Consider the following 19,203-nt stretch of genomic DNA (forward strand, 5'->3'; position numbering starts at 1 on the left):
AGAAAACCCACTTGTCTGGCGTTTTGCACCCCTCTGAGAGGTAAGAACAATAATAGACTTTTTTTGTACACAGCCAGTGATAAATGTTAATGCACATACGGACCTTTGCCTATATGTTTTTCCTTTGTAGCTACACTCTTATTTAAGAGACACCATATGTGCAAGGTTAATACGGGTCACACAGGACAAAATTTAACCAAAACAAGACTTCCTGACTCTGAATACTTCCAAGCAGGCATAGTAAGAGACAACACTTACCCCGCTCTTTTTAGCCAAATTTATCTGTCTTATAAGATCCTCTTTTCAATTAGTTTTTTTATTCTCCTCTCTAGCCTATTTCAGAGAGTGCAAACAACGGCTCTAGCTTTACTAAATAGCTACCCCAGAGGAACCAGTACAGCGATTTAATTATGCATATATTCTATGCTCAAACAGGTACTCCGGAGTTAATCCTGTTCTTCTATCTCTAACACAAGGTGATTGGCTCTTTGCTTGTTCTAACTTATAGGCACACCACCAAGATCTCTATGGCTATTTTCATAATGAATTGCACAGTTCGTCACTCTGTAGAAGGGTTATATAGAATTTTTCATTTTCCCACTTCAAATGGTTCTTTCCCCTTTGCCTCCCTGAGACTTGCATGTACCAGCTTATTAGAAGAAATAGACAATAACAGTCTTTTTAAAGAATACATTAAGTACCTCAATGTTCCCTATATCTGACATACAGTGGTTTTGCATTTTCAGAATAAAAGTAGCCCCTCTACGGTTTTAATTCTTTGATGGTCCTGAGGAAGGTGATCCTAGTTATACTATCACCGAAACGTACGTAGACCAGACCAACTATCTCACAACTGGAAAACGAACTCTTATGGATCAACTTAAACCTAATGGAAAAAAGAAATTCAGTCTGGAAAAAAATGTCATCAGAATAATACTTTGATAACAATAATCAAAAGAAGACCTTTCCAGTTGCAATATATATGTTTTATAATCCTTTTTTTGTGTATTTTGTGGCATGTGGTATGGATGTTGGTATGCGAGATTAGCTAGCAAGATGTTTATGTATATATTTTTTGTTGTTCTTTGAGGGGCACTGCTAATTATTTAAGCATTGTTTTGCTTTAGATAATAATCTAATTGGTGTTCACATTTATTGATCACGTATATTCATTTGTCTTCAGAATTTATGTAAAGCACAAAACAAAAAAAGAAAAAATTGAAAATGCTCTATGAAGATATATTTTTGATACAAAAAAAACTTTGTTTGCTTCTGACTAAATAATAAAAACAAAGAAAAAGCATCTATGTTGTAAAGACATTGTATTTATGGGGAACATTGTGGTGTTTGTTACATTGATTTTTGAGAGTTTTCTACCCACTAAAATAAGATAGGTCGGTTAAGAGGCATATAATCCAATAATTAGAAGAAGTTACAGGTGAAAACGTTGACACAAAAGGCTGCTTTTTTCAACCAATTTTTAATTTTTCCTATATTTAACTGTTAGTTTCTATAAAGAAACCTTGATGGATCTACACAAATGACCCCTTGCTGAATTCAGAATTTTGTCTACTTTTTAAAAATGTATAGCTTTCCAAGATCCATTATTGCTTTTCTACCCATTTCTACCATTATCTGGAAGGAGGTTGAAAGCACAAAAAATTGCAAAAATAGGGTATGTTCTAGAAAAATGTCAAAACTGTGTAAAAAAAGTTGGATTTCTGACAAAAATCTGTCATTCCCTAAAAGCTGGAGAAATGGTGATTTCAGCCCCACAAACCCTTTTTTGATATCATTTGCAGAGAAAAACTCAGACACTTTCATTTGCAGCCACTTTTCCCCATTTTTCACAAAAAAACAAACTTTTGCTGTATTTTGACTAATTTCTGGGAACCCTCTAGGAGAGTCCACAAACCCTGGGTACCTTTAGAATCCGCATGATGTTGGAAGAAAAGGACGCAAATTTGGCGTGGATACCTAATGTGGTCAAAAAGTTACAGGGGCCTAAGCGCGCACTACCCCAAGTAGCCAAAGAAAGGCTTAGCACAGGAGGGGAAAAGGCCTAGCAGCGAAGGGGTTAAATTCCTGACTAAGACATACTTAACATGGGGGGTGGATTCTGTTGCTAAGACCACAGGCACTATCATCTAGGATATCGCCGTCTTCCACCATGGAAAACGGCGATATCCACACTATCTCTGGAATTTTTATCGCCTGGGCGATGCGCGTTGTTGATAAGGTGCTAACCAGGTGATAAATTCCAGAGATAGCCGGCGATAAATATGCAAGCGCTAAGCGCGCTTTGCTAGATTCATCGCCGGCCCTTGTTAATATGCCCCTAAGTGTCTTTTAGCATAGCACTGGCTCTATGCCTGGTTAGTCAGAGTCGGTTACCACCAGTACCCGTCAGCAAAAAGTTGGGGGCACAGGATGACTTTGCAACAAGGCCTCTTTCTACTCCTCTGTTGGTTCTTTGTGCACATTTCTTGCTTCTTTCTGCACCTTTCTTTGACTTTCTGGACTTCTGTTGCCTCTTTTTGAATTTCTCTTGCTTCGTTCTGCGCCTGTATTCCTCTTTCTGCACATGTCCTACCTCTGTAGGCATAGTGAGAAATTAGCATTTAAAAAACCTTTGAAATTCACTGAAAAAAAGAGAGGTTTCAGGGACGTTATAGTTATTTGGACATTTCACCCATAGAAATTCCGCCATTATAGTTAGTTGAGCAAACTATAACTCACGCCCCCGCAATGCACTGCTGATGACGTCACATATTACATCATTCATGACATGGTCAGTGACATCACTAATGACATCACTGATGACATCTCAAATGATGACATCACTGATGACATCATTCACGTGATAATCTGATGCACCTCATCAAACCCTAATATAACCTTTGATACACCCACTCTAAAATACAGAGTACCATTTTTAAAACCATAGACACACCGACACCACTCACCCATACAGTTACTTACACACCTAGGGGCATATTATCAAGTCAGGCGATTTATCGCCGCTTTAGCAGCAGAAAACTGCCGCTATACCGGTGATAATGGGCTTGATAATATGCTCTATGGAATTCCAATTGAAGCCCATGTTAAATGTTAATTGGAATTCCATAGAGCATATTATCAAGCCCATTATCGCCGTTTTAGCGGCAGTTTCCTGCCGCTAAAGCGGAGATAATTTTATCGCCTGGCTTGATAATATGCCCCTTAATGAGTCATGTAAAGAATCAATCACACTCCCATTTACTCACCTATACAGTTATACACACAACACCTCACCTATTCATACAGATACTAACACATACTTACTCTCTTATACAATCACTGACACAAGCACACACTCATCTATACAGCTACTCTCACTATCACTCACTCTCACATATAGTCATTTATATACTCCAAAACTCACATATACTGCCTTTCACATATGTAGTTACTCACACATATGCCACTGAGACATCCATTCACTCACCAACACAGATATATGCACACTCACTCACCCATAGAGCCCTTAACAGACACACTCTTGAACCCATACACCCAGTGAATCACCCACTCACACATCGATGCACAAAGTCACACCCCCCCACCCACCCACACAATCACTCAGGCACCCATGCAGTTACTCAGGAAACCAATCAATAACTCATATAGACACTCATGTAGCTACTCACTAACCCATGCAGCAGCTTACACAACAACAGACACACTGATACAGACATTCACACATTTTAGTCACTAACCCATGCATTCAGTAAGACACATTTAATCACTCACTTATACAGTCACCTACTAAATCCTCCATCCAGACACTTATACACCCACTCATTCTTCAATACACCTTGGCATATATATATATAAAACATATTTAAACTTTATAGAATAACACAGTCACTGGATGATGTCATTAGTGATATCATCAGTGATGTCATTTGAGATGTCATTAGTGAAGTCATCAGTGATGTCACTGACCATGTCATGAATGATGTAATATGTGACGTCATCAGCAGTGCATTGAATCTCTGGTTTTGTAGGAGTGAAATGTCCAACTAACTATAACTTTTAGATGCTAATTTCTAACTATAACGTTCCTGAAACCTATGTTTTTTTCAGTGAATATATATATATATATATATAGATATATATATATATATATATAGATATAAATATATATATTTTTCACCACAATGTCTCCACACAAGTAACAGAATGCTGCGCACTCAGGCTTGATATATTCAATTAAATTTATTCCAACTCCAGGAATAAGGAAGCTAACACACGCATTCCAGCCACCTGGCCTTCGACAGTGTTAGTTGAGCCATAAAACATAACCTTTAAATAACAGATTGTTTCATTTGTTAAGAAAATAATTCATGTAGACAAACAAAGGACTTTCAGAATATAGAGATCGCTTATCTGTGCTTCCATGGCGGCCATCTTTGCCAGGCTGGCGTAACAGTCTTATGTTATAATGAACAACGATTTGCCACGTTGATTGGAAATCTTAGCATATTGTTTTCCACAATTAACAGCTAAACAATTCATCATCAGTCCATATATTTGTATTTCTCATTACGGGGCGCTGATCATAAAGTAATTCAAGAACAGTAATCCAAACTCATCCAAAGCAGAATTATATCATGCAATTCAAAATTGAGCCCATAATGGGCAAGCCCGCCATCAGTGACACTTAAAATGCCAAGGCACTGTCCATGGCGCAATTCATTAATCACATTTTTTCAATATTCAACTTCGGAGAATTTATCGGGTTTAACCCCTCAAGCTAGGCAAACAAAGCGCTTAAAAAAAATCATAAGAATACTGTTACAATCACAACCCAGAATCAGTAAGCCAAGTCTATTCGAATCATAGCTTGCGATCAAACATTTCATTTTTTAACTTTCAAAACAAGCAGAAGACATTCACCAAATAAACAAATAATTACATTTTTATTTTCAAAGATTTGACAATCTTGTATTCCCTAATAACTCTCACATGGTTGTGAGAGAGGAGGGAAAAGGGATAAGAAAAGAGAAAAAAGAGAAAAAGAGAAAAGAGGGAGAACTTCAAGCGACCATCTCTAGGTTGCTTTCAATCACTGTTACCCTTAATGCGTTGGTGACTGGCACAGCATCTTATCCTACAAATGACCAAAGTTCCTCTTCACTATTAAGTCCCCAGGTCGCACGCGTTTGCAGCACTATCATATACCTAGCTTCCAGCTGGCGCAGCAACTTTACCCTGTCTCATCCCCTTTCAGTTACAGGGACATGATCTAGGCAAAAATAACGCAATTTATCACTGCATGACTCATGCACTTCTGCAAAGTGCCTAGCCACTGGGTAAGCACTATCATGGTTGGTTATTGCCCGTGTGTGCTCCAGTATCCACTTTTTGGCAGGATGGATTGTACTCCCAATGTACTGGAGACCACACGGGCACACCAAACAATACACCACAAAACTAGTGTTGCAATTCATTAGTTTGCCAATTGCATGTTTTGTTTTCCTGCCAGGGATTCAATATTCCTTCACTTTCACACTGTTCTTGCATGCCTTGCAAGAGGTGCAAAGAAAGAATTCCTACTGCTGGTGTCTGTTTCAATGAAATGACTGCGCACTAGCATGTCTTTTAATGATTTGCTTTTCTGATATGTGATATCGGGACTGTTAGGTAACAGATTACCGATAACACTGTCTGTCTGTAGTACCTTCCAGTTCATTTCAACTAACTCTCTGATTTTTCCAGATTTGGCGGAGAAGCATAAGATTACTCTCACAACTTCTGTATCGTTGCCAGTCTCAGACTCTTCAATCGTTTTGTGACTTAATAGCATTTGTCTCTCAGTGGATTGTACCCTCATCGCCGTATCATGCAATAAGTGATTCTGATATCACCTCTGTCTAAATCTGCTCAAGGATTCACTTGCACCTGCACGGCCCCCCACATCAATATAAAACAATTTTTGAGGCCTGTGGAGGTGGCGGTCCCCACGGCATGGGATTTGCCGCTAGGACAACCTATAAATATTTATTAAAAAATGCCCCGGGGAGCTGGGGGTCCTGGGGACTTTAGGTATTCTAGGAGGGGGGGCCATGCACCCCCTTCCTATATTTTCAAATGCACCTGGGACCTAGCTCACCTGGGGGCCTAATTAAACGGAGCACAGGAGCCTCCACTTTTTTTTTACATTTTCGATGGGAATAGTGAATCCAATGAGACTCTTGCCAAAAAAGTTTTGAAGAAAGTGTTTTTGGGGCCATGGGACCGCCCCCCAGGAGGCCTAGGGGGTCAGGGTGTTCCTACCCTGCCCCCTTTTTGTTTTATTTAACGTTTGTTCTTGTGACTCAGTTCAACCAAGTCACAAGATGGCTGCCAATCAGATCTCAGGCACGAGATCGGGAGGGGTCGCAGATCCACCGTGGCCTCAGTTTTATATTTGAGAAATCTTAACATTTTTCAGCAACTTCTGCACGGATTTAAACCACTTACCAAAAAGGGCGCTTCTGGGCAAAGAGCTACCTTTCTGCCAAATTTGGTGTAATTCCCTTCAGCAGTTCGGACTGTAGCCGTGTCTAAAGTTTCCTATAGAAATATATATTCTCTATAGGTAGGATCCAAAGACAGACTCCTTCTTTATCAATAGGTACTTGGTTAGCAAGGCCTTCCGTTTAGCTTTTTTGAAGTAGTCTATTTTTTAGCCTTGTTTGACTATCACTCCTCGATCTTCCGAAAACATTAACATGTTCAACCAGCTAGAATCAACCTGTAGTTGCTACAGGCCACTTAATTTAAAATTTAGGCCAGCCATTGACATATTTTGCATTTGTGTAAAATAAGATTTACACAATGATCTACAGTAAGTTTCTGGATGAAGGGTTCAAATAGAGTTTAATGCAAACATCCACTGCAAATAAAGCAGTTATATCAGAAATGCAGATCATATTAAAGTCTACCCTTAAGAAGGGCAATTTTATTTTCAGTCACAGCTGCATTATTCATCTAAAAAATAAAGTCTCTGCTTTTTGGATATGTGTTGCATTGCTGAACCTCCGATGTTCAGCTCCATATACTGTTGCTGCAACTGCTTTCATTGTACACAACTGAATGATTACAATTATCAGGTCACAGACAATTTTATTCTTATATGTCAGACCCCACACACTGTCTCACTGTGAGAGCAGATTGTTATACTGGCTGTGTCCTTATCAACCTATGGTTGATTCTGGGGCCTAGATGGTCTGAATGAAAAACTCATTCAGATTGATCTCCCTTGATAGAAAATGTGAGTTTGATCAGTTTTTTTTAATTATTTTTTTTACAGAGTTTTATATAGAGCGAACTTGATCCGAAGGTATCGGGTATCTGAGTGCTTTACACGAGCACCAGTTGCATTACATCAGGACACATTATTTTTGTTAGGCACGGGGAGATTAAGTGATTTGCCCAGAATCACAGGATGTTGCGCTTACTTGCCCAGACTTGAACCCGGTTCCCCAGATTTGAGGTTGACTGCCCTAGCCGTTAGGCCAAATCCTCTCCCTTGTTTAAAATCATAAATTAGTTTTTGCCGCATTGATGACTAATTTCTTATAGGGGAAGTATGCTTCGAAGCCCTCCCACTGTGAGTGCATAAATGATTCAGCCGTTGTTAATAGGACAGTATCATTCGCATAAAGGATTGACAGTTTTTTCACCGCCCAGTTTCAGTGTATCTAGGTTAAGATTTGCATCATATCCATAAAAATCATTGATGTACATACAGGTTAAAACGTAGGGGGACAGTATACAGGATGCAGGCCCTGTAGTTATCTGGATTTCATCCATACATGCTTCTTGACTTCCAAATCTGACACTGGCTACTATTGGCTGATGCAAATGTCATGCAGTGAACAAAATCTCTGGCGTCCTCTCTTGTTTTAAGGCTAGCTGTAGCTGGGTGTGATTTACAGAATGAAAAGCAACCTTCAAGCCAATTAAGGTTTCAAACAAGAAAGCTGGCCATATTTAAGACTTGGCAAGCATATCCTAGGACTTTCGCTATTGTACCTGCTCCTTTTCTCAATCTGGCCTAGAGTTTGCTCAAAATGTTGTCACCAGCGGCCCACTCCTGGATACGGGTTAGCAAGACCTCCCTGTCTCCATCAAGCAAGAAATCAGCTGGCAGTTTGCAGAGTCAGTGCACATGCCTTTCTTAAATATTGGGATGATTATTGGTGCTCTTCAGGAACCGAGTCCATAGCCACTGTTTATGACTCCATTAAACCTAGCAGTGAGAACCGGTGTCTACATATATTGGGTTTGCACGGTCTGCTACTGTGATTTCTTCTGCCGGCCTAATGAATTGTTTGCGCTTGAGCGAAAGCAGTTGCTCTCTGACGTGACAAATATCAATTTCTTCTGTCCAATACAGTTGCCTAAAATATTTTTCACATTCTTCTACACCGACTTCATTCCAATGTAGTCCCCATGTTCTGATCTCCTGGAAGGATTTGTGGTTTTTGTTATGCACAGCTGTTTCAATGCCTACTAGACTCTAATCTGTGCCTGTCTTTTCTTGGATCCTTTACATTTTTTGTATTCCCTAGGGCTTCGTTTTTTGTATTTCTTTAGGGATCTCAAAGACTATTCCCCAAAAGCCTTGCAATGTCTTAACCACAGAGCTCCATACAGCTGTAATTATTTTCTCCCCATATTTTCTGTCATACCGTTCAAACGTATTTTTATTGCACGTCATCCTATTTTCAATGTTCCTATGTTGTAGCAAAGTACAGTGATGTTTGCTGAATTGTGTTTGTAGGTACCTATATTAGAACCTGCCCATTGTTGCATCTTCCCTTGATCAGATTACTTAGTTCAGATTCAACAACTCTGTTTATTTGAGGGGCCGATGCTCAATGGTTTTCAGGTCCCCACAGGGTGATTTTCTGACATCTCAGAGTGCACTTGTTCCATCAATGATTCTGTTAAAGCGTTTTTAATCTGGAAAATGTCAAGCCTGTTAAAAGCAGCCCATGGTCGTTTCCGCCCCTTCGTACCACCATCATGTCCATGATTACTGGTCAAGCTTCCATATTTATATTGATGTGATCTATAAAGCGTGATCCTGTGCCCACCCAGGAGGCATTCCATGTTGATGTGTACAATTGTGTACAGCTATTCATCTGTAGGAGTCTGCAGGTTAATTCCATGGACATCAATTGATCTTCCTTTTAAAACATTTTTCTCCCACTCTATGTTTCCTTCTAGAATTCTGCATGCATGTTCTTCCTTAAGAATCTCAGTGCTTTTTCATATCCTGCTCAGGGCAGGCATTAAGGTCGCCACGTGCTAATATAACATGTTTGTCCCTCCTTACCTTACATTTTGCATATTGTAATGCTATTATTTTTCCGTCTACTAGCTCTGGGTGTGATACATACAGGGTCGAACTGGGACAAAAAATAGGCCTGGGCACCAAAATAAAAGTGTTCCCCATTGGTGAATCAAATAGCTAAAATAGTGGCCAATATTTGCATATCAGGCCAGGTTTGAACTTGTAAGGACACTCTGTATGGTTATTTGCAACTATGAGAGGATGAATGCATGTGTGTTTGCTGCAGGAAATGTCTGTCGTAAAATCAAGAAAATCAACAGCAATAAATGGCCCACCTGCCCATAAAACAGGCCCACAAACTGCTAAAAACCAGCCCCTCACTTATCTGTCAGACCAGGCCATCGGACACTACCTAATTGCCATGTGGGCCACTCCGACCCTGGTTACATATACCTTAAAGATGTTGACTGAGCTCAGGCGCCAGCCCCTTCAATCCTAAATGCTGAATAATTCTGTTCATAGCTAGGAAGATTTTTCTGTTAACTGGCAGGTCTGTTAAGAGCCATCTTGTTAATTCAAACCTCAGTCTTTCCTTCTAGCTTTTAATGACTGACTCACAATGAAATAAAAATCCATCTATGAAGATTTTTTAGTTGCCCAAGTTTCCTAAATATAACTAAGGTCATTGTTTCTAATGTAACATTGCCCATCTTAGTCCTCAATAGTTTTGCCTTGGCCAGCAATGTTCCAACTATGTACCCGACGAGTGGTCACTTAAACACTAAAGTAGCACTTGAACTCATTTTCATTACCATTTTTTGGATTTGTGGCACATGTTGATTCCTGATGGGAATTTTGGAAGGATCCTGCTAGGTATTAACTAAGCAGGTCCACTACTAATTGCTCTTGAGCTACTGTGAACTGCAATTTTCTTTTGATTGCTGTGTAATCCGGGTTTACTCTGAAATTACCTAATTCATCCCTGCTTTTAAAGCTGGGTCTCACCCCCCATAATTGCTTACATTGCTGGGTATCAGAACCATGCATGGGCTTCTTTTGTTATGTTTTCTGTTTGAGCCAGGAGAGCTGGGTATGGTTCCTTCCTTGGAAAGGATAGCTTTATCTCCCAACTGTGGAAGGTGTTCTTAAGAATCATGATTTGATTTTCATTGACTGATGTTGCCCATATACCCTGCTTTGGTTTTCTCGGCTCACCCTTATTTCTGTAAAGGACTTTCACAGAGACCATCACCTTCATTGTCAAGCCAGCCATATTTAAACCTTTATCAGACTTCTCGGTTATACCAACACACCACCACTTTGCTAAAACGAGACAGTGTGCATAATCAGTGGTTCAAAAACAAATAATAAAAACATTTGACGCTAGCAAAAAAGCTAAAGTTAAAGTTCTACTTGAATATTTTGAAACAGAGTCACATCCACCCAAAAGGGTACCCATAACACATCATTTTAATACTCCTTTAAGATAGGCTCAAGCTAAAATCTAGCTCCACTAACATAATTTCACATATCTCTGTAATTGTGTGTTATGTTTGTGATTAGACATTCTTTGAAATTGCACTATTAAACCACATTTTATAATTATGCACAGTTCGTCGAAAGAATTACCAAGCGCGCACAGGATTAACCCCAATTACCAGAATGCTAGCTGCTGCTGTTTTTTGTGAAAAATGCTTCCTTGCATCCAAAATGAGGGGCAATCTTTATGATAAAATATAGTGCCAAATGCCGGTTTTGCAGTTCTCATAATCATTTTTTAGAAATGTCATATAATTACACGAATGGAAATTTTGCACACCCCCAATTAAAATGACCTTCTATTCATTCAGAACAACAAACAACAAGTAGGAACAATGGGTCAATGGCATGATCCTGGATTTATTTGAACACCAACTTCCAGCCAAAACCAAGTCACTTAGATTCACCCTGTAAACTGACCTCACACTCAAGGAGATGACATTTGTTTTGTAATTGAAAATTGAACGTTTGTTGATAAAACATTACCATGTCTGGGGCATTTAAATTCTCGTTTAAAACCATAGATTCAATCTGTATTTATGAAACTATGGTTTCAACAAATTTATATTTTGGAAACTGGATATTACAGCTAATTGGAAAGGTGAGACCCCAAGCATACCATAACATCTTAAATATGTAATTTAAATTCTGGAATCTTAGTGTACTTTGCCGCTTTGAACTCGCTATTTCAAAGTATTACTTAAGGGAAATTCAATCTATACCCGCTATGGTGACTTTCATGTTGACTTAAGCAGTTGGACAAACAGAATATATTATCGGAGTGCTATGTTATATTCGACACACTGAAACTATTAAAGTAAAAGTCTTTTCAGTGTTACTAGAACCAGTGTTACAGCAATGTGGGAATTTAGGCTATCGGGGGTCATGAGGTTAATGACTAACAAAGTAATGATGCTTTTATGCAGAACAACCCATAGCATTGGCTACTCAGGTAAACACAGTTTTTAAACTATATTATACCTTTTCCTCCCATTTAGAATTTACTTTAATTTATTTGTTTGATATATTATCTTAACTTGTGTGTATGTATTATAAATTTGGTGAACCTTATTCTAAGCAAAATGGAAACATTTTACCAAATTGAAAATAAAATGATACTCAATATTTACTTGAGACTGATGTGCTGTGAACATGGACTTTTCTATGACTTTACAATAAGGTCAATGAACACTGAAAAGAGACATTTAAACAACTAAGAGAGACTCTGCCAGACTCGTAGGACAAGGTGGGTTGTGGTAATCTGAGTATTGTTTGACATGAATATTATGGCTTAAATGACATCTACCAAAATGTCACCATACTGGAGTTAAAAATAGACAATCTACACCCAAAGAAACACTATTTTTTCAAACAATAATTAGGACACAATATTTTTGTCAGATGATACTTTGGTGTACAATATTCTGTCATACAATCAAAAGTGGTGATGGTCTCGCGGGTTTCTTTGGTGCTTCAGATATTGTATGCAAATCAAGACATGAAAAGTTTTCAGAATGAACCCAGTTACATATTATTTTTGAATTGCAGTTGCAAGCACTAATAAATATAAGAAGTTTCTGAACTAATATACGATTTCAACTTTGACACCTACATAGCTACAGTTGTCTGAGCTACGTGTCACTTTTGTTACTCAGTTTCCACTCACTGATAGAGCACACACTTATCATTTCCGAGTTTCACCTGTTGCCCTGATACAATGGGAGGGCACTGTAAGATGTTTGGACAGTCCTGCTGTTAAAACATCCTGTTCACACTTTACCGACTTAACCATCAACCAATGTCTCTTTTCTTCTTTCGCCTAATGCCTCAAATTATTGTTGGTGTAAATCTACCCTACACATTTGAATGTGTCTTCCACTGGGAGGGCTAGACTTGGTACACTGCTGAATTGAGAAATCTGCCTGAGTATTCAATATACTCACAAAGATTTGATTGATTTGTATTTTCATTCAATTAATTTGAAAGTAGATGATTTACTTATTGGTTGCTCATTTTGAAACCACAGTACTCTCCATAGCAGCTATTATAAATAACACCTTTGTGTATGATAAACTCAATTACACTTTTGTTCAGAACATTAAATACTTAGGGCCCGATTCACGAGGGTAAAGTGAGACGAAAGTCCAACTTTACGACTTTCGGTATTCACAAAGAGCATTTGCCCTTTGTGAATACTGAAAGTTGTAAAGTTCAACTTTTGGTATTCACAAAGGGCATTTACCACTTGTAAAGGCCCTTTGTGAATACCAAAAGTCCTAAGGTTAGACTTTCGTCACACTTTACCTTTATGAAACGGGCCCATCGTGCTTGCGAGTTCGGGGCCTCTTCTGAATATCAAAATGGCAAGGCTCAGACAACTATCACACAAATCAGGATGCCAACGCAATTTACAAGCACAATATTTTATTGTTTCCTTCCAATTTACCAAATTGGGTTAAGTGCATTGTCTAATATATACATGGGAAAAACAAGTGAATCTCCTGTAACATAACAGCCTGTATGAATCCTCATATTGGTAGTGAATAGCTTCCTTTTAAAGGTCACCTGGTAAATAGACTCTAGCATACAACGAAAAAGAGGCTAATTTGGTTTGTTTTTTTAAAATCAAAAAATAATCTGCAATTTCATGGGCCTATCACACATCTTTTAAATTTGAATTTCGTAAGGCGTGTGGATTAGAAAGTGAAGTTATAAGATTTGCATACCTCCAGTATGTGCAACAAGGAGTGCTTGACATATACCTGGTTCTAGAAAATTCGGACCTCTATTAATTCCATAGTAGATGCACTTAGGTCAGGCAGGATATTTGAAGCGAGCACTTAGTAGTCAATAGCTTCCAAAAAGGCTTTCTACCATTAGTGGTCATCTTGCAGCCAAAACAAATTAAAGGTGACTTTACTGTTCTATAGATCATTTGCAGAAACCCTCATGCACTGTATGAATAGTTGTATTGTGGTTAATTACCAAAATGAATTCAGCACTCACCATTAAAATGAATTGCCATCGCTTTTGGGATTTCCAATGAAAGTGTTTACACAAAGAAATAATGCATTTAGAGACTATATATATATATATATATATATATAGATATATATATATATACACACACACATATATATATCAAATACGTATAACTTTTGAACACTTTAGCCTTTGATTAGGGTTTCTAAAGCTACAGGAATGTGAATATGAAAAATAAATAACAAATACCATGGCTTCTTAAGACCACGTAGTATGCAAGTGGCTTCAAGAAATTGATTTTGATTATAGCCATCAATACTAGGTAACTGAGAGATTTCAAAATCTAAGCCTAGGCTATCAGAGAATATGTCAAGGCGGCTGATGAAAGGAAGAACATAGGACCGAGCAGATAGTCTAAAGTGAAACTGTAGAGGATGTGATATCATTTTTGAGGGACGTTTAAGACTTTGAGCCTTATTTTCTGCGGCTATTTCTTCATGTAAGTAAATATAGTCTCCAAATGTAAACACCTGGACATGACAATTATGACATAATTTAGCACCATATACAAATACTGACTACCTATCTTTTCAACCATTTTTCTCCTCATACAAATGCACTCTGCAAAATGTAATAAAAACTAGAAAAAGCTGATCTAAAATGTAATAAAAGATAGAATATTAAATACCTTTGGTAAAAATAGATATATTCAACAAGATTAGAAAAGCAAATAGTTATATTTTCAAAATGAATGAGTATAAAATGTACACTATTTAAAAAAAAGACAGTTTGCATGCTTTATGGGAGGACAGGGTTGCCGTTTGTCCCACAAATTGCTATCTTGGTCCGGTCAGCTTGTGTGACCTAAAGGCAAAGAAACATGGATGTGACTTTCAGGATGAAAAAACACAGACCAAATTCCAGTTCATTCGTGACTGGCATGAATGTGTTTAAATCCTTCTTGCATATTGGCACGAAGCTCAAGGTCTTAAGACTACTTTGTTTTTATTTTTACAAGAAAAGTCTTCGTACCACTTTTGTGGCATCATTCTCATTGCAGGTACACCGTGATGATGTTCAAGAAGTAGTCCAGCAATCATTTCTCCATATAGACAGTAACAACAGTTTTATTCTTGGTATTGTCTGTGGTAATGCCTCCAGGAGAACAGTCACATTATGCTGCACGGTGTAAACCAAACTGGACATATAGGCACATAGTGTCTCTTCTCTTGAACTCACTTCAGCTCCGAGCGGTGTCACGTACCCACATCGAATGAGATTAAGCCGGAACATAATGAACAAGGACCAGTTGTGAAAGAGTGGGAAATTGACTGTGCATTGTACAGACAGCGAATGCCGTCTAGCCTTCTGTATTCCCTTTGCAAACACAGTCACATTGCTCATGGTGTTCCAGGGGAACATCTGTCAGCGATTTATGCAAGCCTTTAGTCCCACTCCTATGCTTCAGCTGAAGAACCTAAAAAATGACAAGACAACAAATAACAGCTATTATAATAAGACACTTCTTCACTAATAGATACGAAATGCAATACAGAACTTTACAAAATATTCCATGAGAAACCATTACCAGATATGGCTAGTTTTCTTTATTAAACACACCAATATATTTTATGTTGTAGTTTTCATAATTGTACCTGTTTATGTGCGTACTTGTAAAGTTCAAAAATGGATTCAAACTAGATGGACAATGGTCAGGTTGGGAAGGGAGCACATTCCAATGTGGGTTAATATTTAGCGGGGTAACTGGTTAGGATGGCACCATGTTGGGAGTGAAGAAGGTGTTCTTTCTTGTGGATGATACATCCCATATTAGGCTGTCATTGTATCCATGGTTGTGACATTGGCAGACCCAAGAGACCTCAAGAACTTCCGGCCTATCTCTCTGCTCCCCTTCCCGGCCAAGGTCATCGAGAAAATCGTCAACAGACAGCTAACCCGATACCTCGAAGAAAACAGAATCCTGGACCCTTCCCAGTCAGGGTTCTGCAGCAACCACAGCACCGAGAGTGCCCTCATCACCGCCACCGACGACATCAGGACCCTGCTGGACAACGGTGAGACCGCAGCACTCATCCTCCTAGACGTCTCCGCTGCCTTCGACACCGTCTGCCACCGCACACTACGCACACGGCTCCATGCTGCAGGGATCCGAGACAAGGCTCTGGAATAAACCACCTCCTTCCTTTCCGGCAGAACCCAGAGCGTCCACCTCCCCCCATTCCGTTCCAAAGCCTCCGAGATCATCTGCGGCGTACCCCAGGGATCCTCCCTCAGCCCAACACTGTTCAACATTTACATGGCCCCGCTCGCACACGTCGCCCGACAGCACGACCTCAAAATAATCTCCTACGCCGACGACACTCAGCTGATCCTCTCCCCCACCAAGGACCCCATCACCGCCAAAGCCAACCTCCATGAAGGAATGAAGGCCGTCGCCGACTGGATGAAGATCAGCCGTCTGAAGCTGAACTCGGACAAGACGGAGGTCCTCATCCTCGGCTCCAACCCTTCAGCCTGGGACGACTCCTGGTGGCCGATGGCACTGGGGGCAGCCCCGACACCCACCGACCAAGCACGCAACCTGGGAATCATCCTCGACTCAACGCTCTCAATGACCAAGCAAGTCAACGCTGTCTCCTCCTCCTGCTTCAACACCCTCCGCATGCTCTGCAAGATCAACAGATGGATCCTGGCAGATACAAGAAAGACAGTCACCCAGGCCCTCGTCAGCAGCAGACTCGATTACGGAAACGCCCTCTACGCGGGAGCCCCAACCAAGCTCATCAAATGACTACAACGCATTCACGACGTACCACGACACGGCCACATCACCCCCTACTTGAGAAGCCTGCACTGGCTCGCGGTCAACAAGAGGATATCCTTCAAGCTCCTCATCCACGCACACAAAGCACTCCACAAGACCGGCCCAGCCTACCTCAACAGACGGCTCTCCTTCTACATCCTCAAACACCAGCTCCGCTCCGCCGACCTCTCACTAGCCACCGTCCCGTGCATCCGAAGAACAACCACCGGCAGGAGATCCTTCTCCCACCTCGCCACCAAGACATGGGACACCCTCCCACTGAGCCTACGACAGACCCAAGACCTGCTGACCTTCAGGAGGATACTCAAGACCTGGCTGTTCGATCAGTGGCGCCCCCCCCCCAGCGCCTTGAGACCCTTGCGGGTATGTAGTGAGATTTACAAATGATTGATTGATTAATTGATTGGAAAAATTATTACACTAACAGAGGATACATCGTTTGGCGCTATTCTGAAAAAAGGTGAAATTTATCTGATTTCCAAAGTGTAGTTATTAAGAATCATATCACTAATGTGCGAAGAAATATCAGGTGTGTTAGAATTAATGAAATAATTGAAAATTACTGCATTACCCCTGGATGTACCCTGAATTTTGTAATATTGTTCAATTAATTTATGTCATGTTTTTATCATCTGTGCTTTTATGGCCGCAATTAGCCGAATAAAGTTTTTGTGGCTGACTGACTAATGGTGGCCTGGATCGCAGTTTCTGTATCCTAGACAAAGGCACTACACAGCCCGAGGAAAACTGATTTATCTTAGTCTATGACTATTTGGAGTTACTAAAAATACTCAAACAAAATCCTTTTCATAAATAGCACTTAAAAAAGTAGATTTGCAATAGGGACAAATATTATTAGCATAATTAAGTCATGCTGGGGCCCAAGATAGCTTCCACGTTCTAATTCATATCGTTAATTTAAGCTCTGCTCTATCCTCATAGCCAGGATCCAGTCATATACAGATATATATATATATATATATATATATATATATATATATATATATATATATATATATATATATATATATATATATATATGTATATGCACTCCACAACTCTCCACCAATCCAGGAAGAAACTCGGACGCTAGAGTCTTTATTGAGAAATTGAACATCAACAATCTCAATTTGAGGTTTACTGAACATATCAGTAAGAAACTAATGGAATTTTTGGATGTGTGTTTGGAAGTCAAAGACAATATCTTGACGACCAAACTATTCAGGAAAGAGACTGCAGGAAATAGCATCCTCAATGCTAGCAGTAGCCATCCCCGCAACTTAGTATACAGTATCCCTTATGGGGAACTGTTACGTGCAAAAAGGAACTGCAGCACTGATATGGATTACAAATGTGAAGTGACTATCATGTGTCAAAAGTTTAAGGACAGGGGATACAGTAAAAAGAATATCCAGGATGCTATTTGTAGAGTAGAAAAGAAATCTAGAAATGAATTGCTGTACTCTAAGAAAGAAGATGAGAGTAGTGATTGTATTAGATTCATTACAACATTTTCTGGCCAGGCCAATGAGGTACGTAAAATTTTCAAAAAACATTGGCATGTACTTCTGACTGATGAACATCTCAAGAAAAATGTGGGGTATAATCCTCAGATTACATTCAGAAAAGGTCGCTCACTTCGAGATGCGCTCAGTCAGAATTATGTCACTGAATCCGACAAATTCAGAGGGAGACCAGGCTTCAGATGTTGTCACAAATGTAAAACATGCAGAGGGAGCATAGATTGTGACACATTGACAGTACCCAACCCCAAGAGGGAGTTCAGAATTAAGAAGAGTCTCACATGCCATACAACATATTGTGTATATGTTTTGATGTGCCCATGTAACAGATGGGATGTGGGCAGCACCAAACATCAAGCAAAAAAGCGAGTATTGGAACATCTGCGGGCTATTAGAAACAATAACAGCCACATAGCTCGGCACTTTTTTGAGAGCCACATGCAAGATGACACACTAGTACGCATGGTGGTTATTGACAAATGTGAATCTGAGTTTGAGAGGAGGCAATAGAGAGCTGTCCTTGAGAAAATTGGAATCGAAGTACATTATCGATTTGGAAAGTTTGACACCAAAGGGGTTGAACCTAAGTGAGGAATTGGCAATTCATTTATATGATTAAGTGTTCACTAAGAACATTGGTCCGCAGTTTGTTTATAATATTAATTTTAACATATACTTTCTCCTAGGTTTGCACTTCTCTTGTTACTGTCCTATTACAGTGTGAGAAGTTACGTTGATGAATGGAATTGACCTACTGGATCGCATATGGATGCCCGTATTTATTGAGAAAATTTCATTCTGTTTATTGAAAGAATACGAAAATATGTGTAATATGCCCACTGGGGCAATAAATGCAAATGTATGTGGATATATCGTTTTTATGCCATAACCCACTTGGGAATAAGGTTAAGTCACTAAGATTGAATAGTGTATCTTTATTACTCGCTGACACTGACATCCGCTTAGATAATTTGCCTCATCAC

General features: G+C 39.5%; 1 protein-coding gene across 1 annotated transcript in view; it reads right to left on the minus strand.

Annotated features, from left to right (window-relative positions):
* Positions 1-13,277: 13,277 nt before the first annotated feature.
* The window catches only part of PDGFC (platelet derived growth factor C), a 761,010-nt gene continuing 755,084 nt past the window's right edge, over positions 13,278-19,203 (minus strand). The window contains exon 6 of the mRNA XM_085641717.1: positions 13,278-15,329. Within this exon, the coding sequence (XP_085497843.1) occupies positions 15,213-15,329 (117 nt within the window). The 3' untranslated portion in view covers positions 13,278-15,212. The remainder of the gene's footprint in view (positions 15,330-19,203) is intronic.

Source organism: Triturus cristatus, chromosome 2_2 (genome assembly GCF_964204655.1).
Source record: "Triturus cristatus chromosome 2_2, aTriCri1.1, whole genome shotgun sequence".
NCBI lineage: Eukaryota > Metazoa > Chordata > Amphibia > Caudata > Salamandridae > Triturus > Triturus cristatus.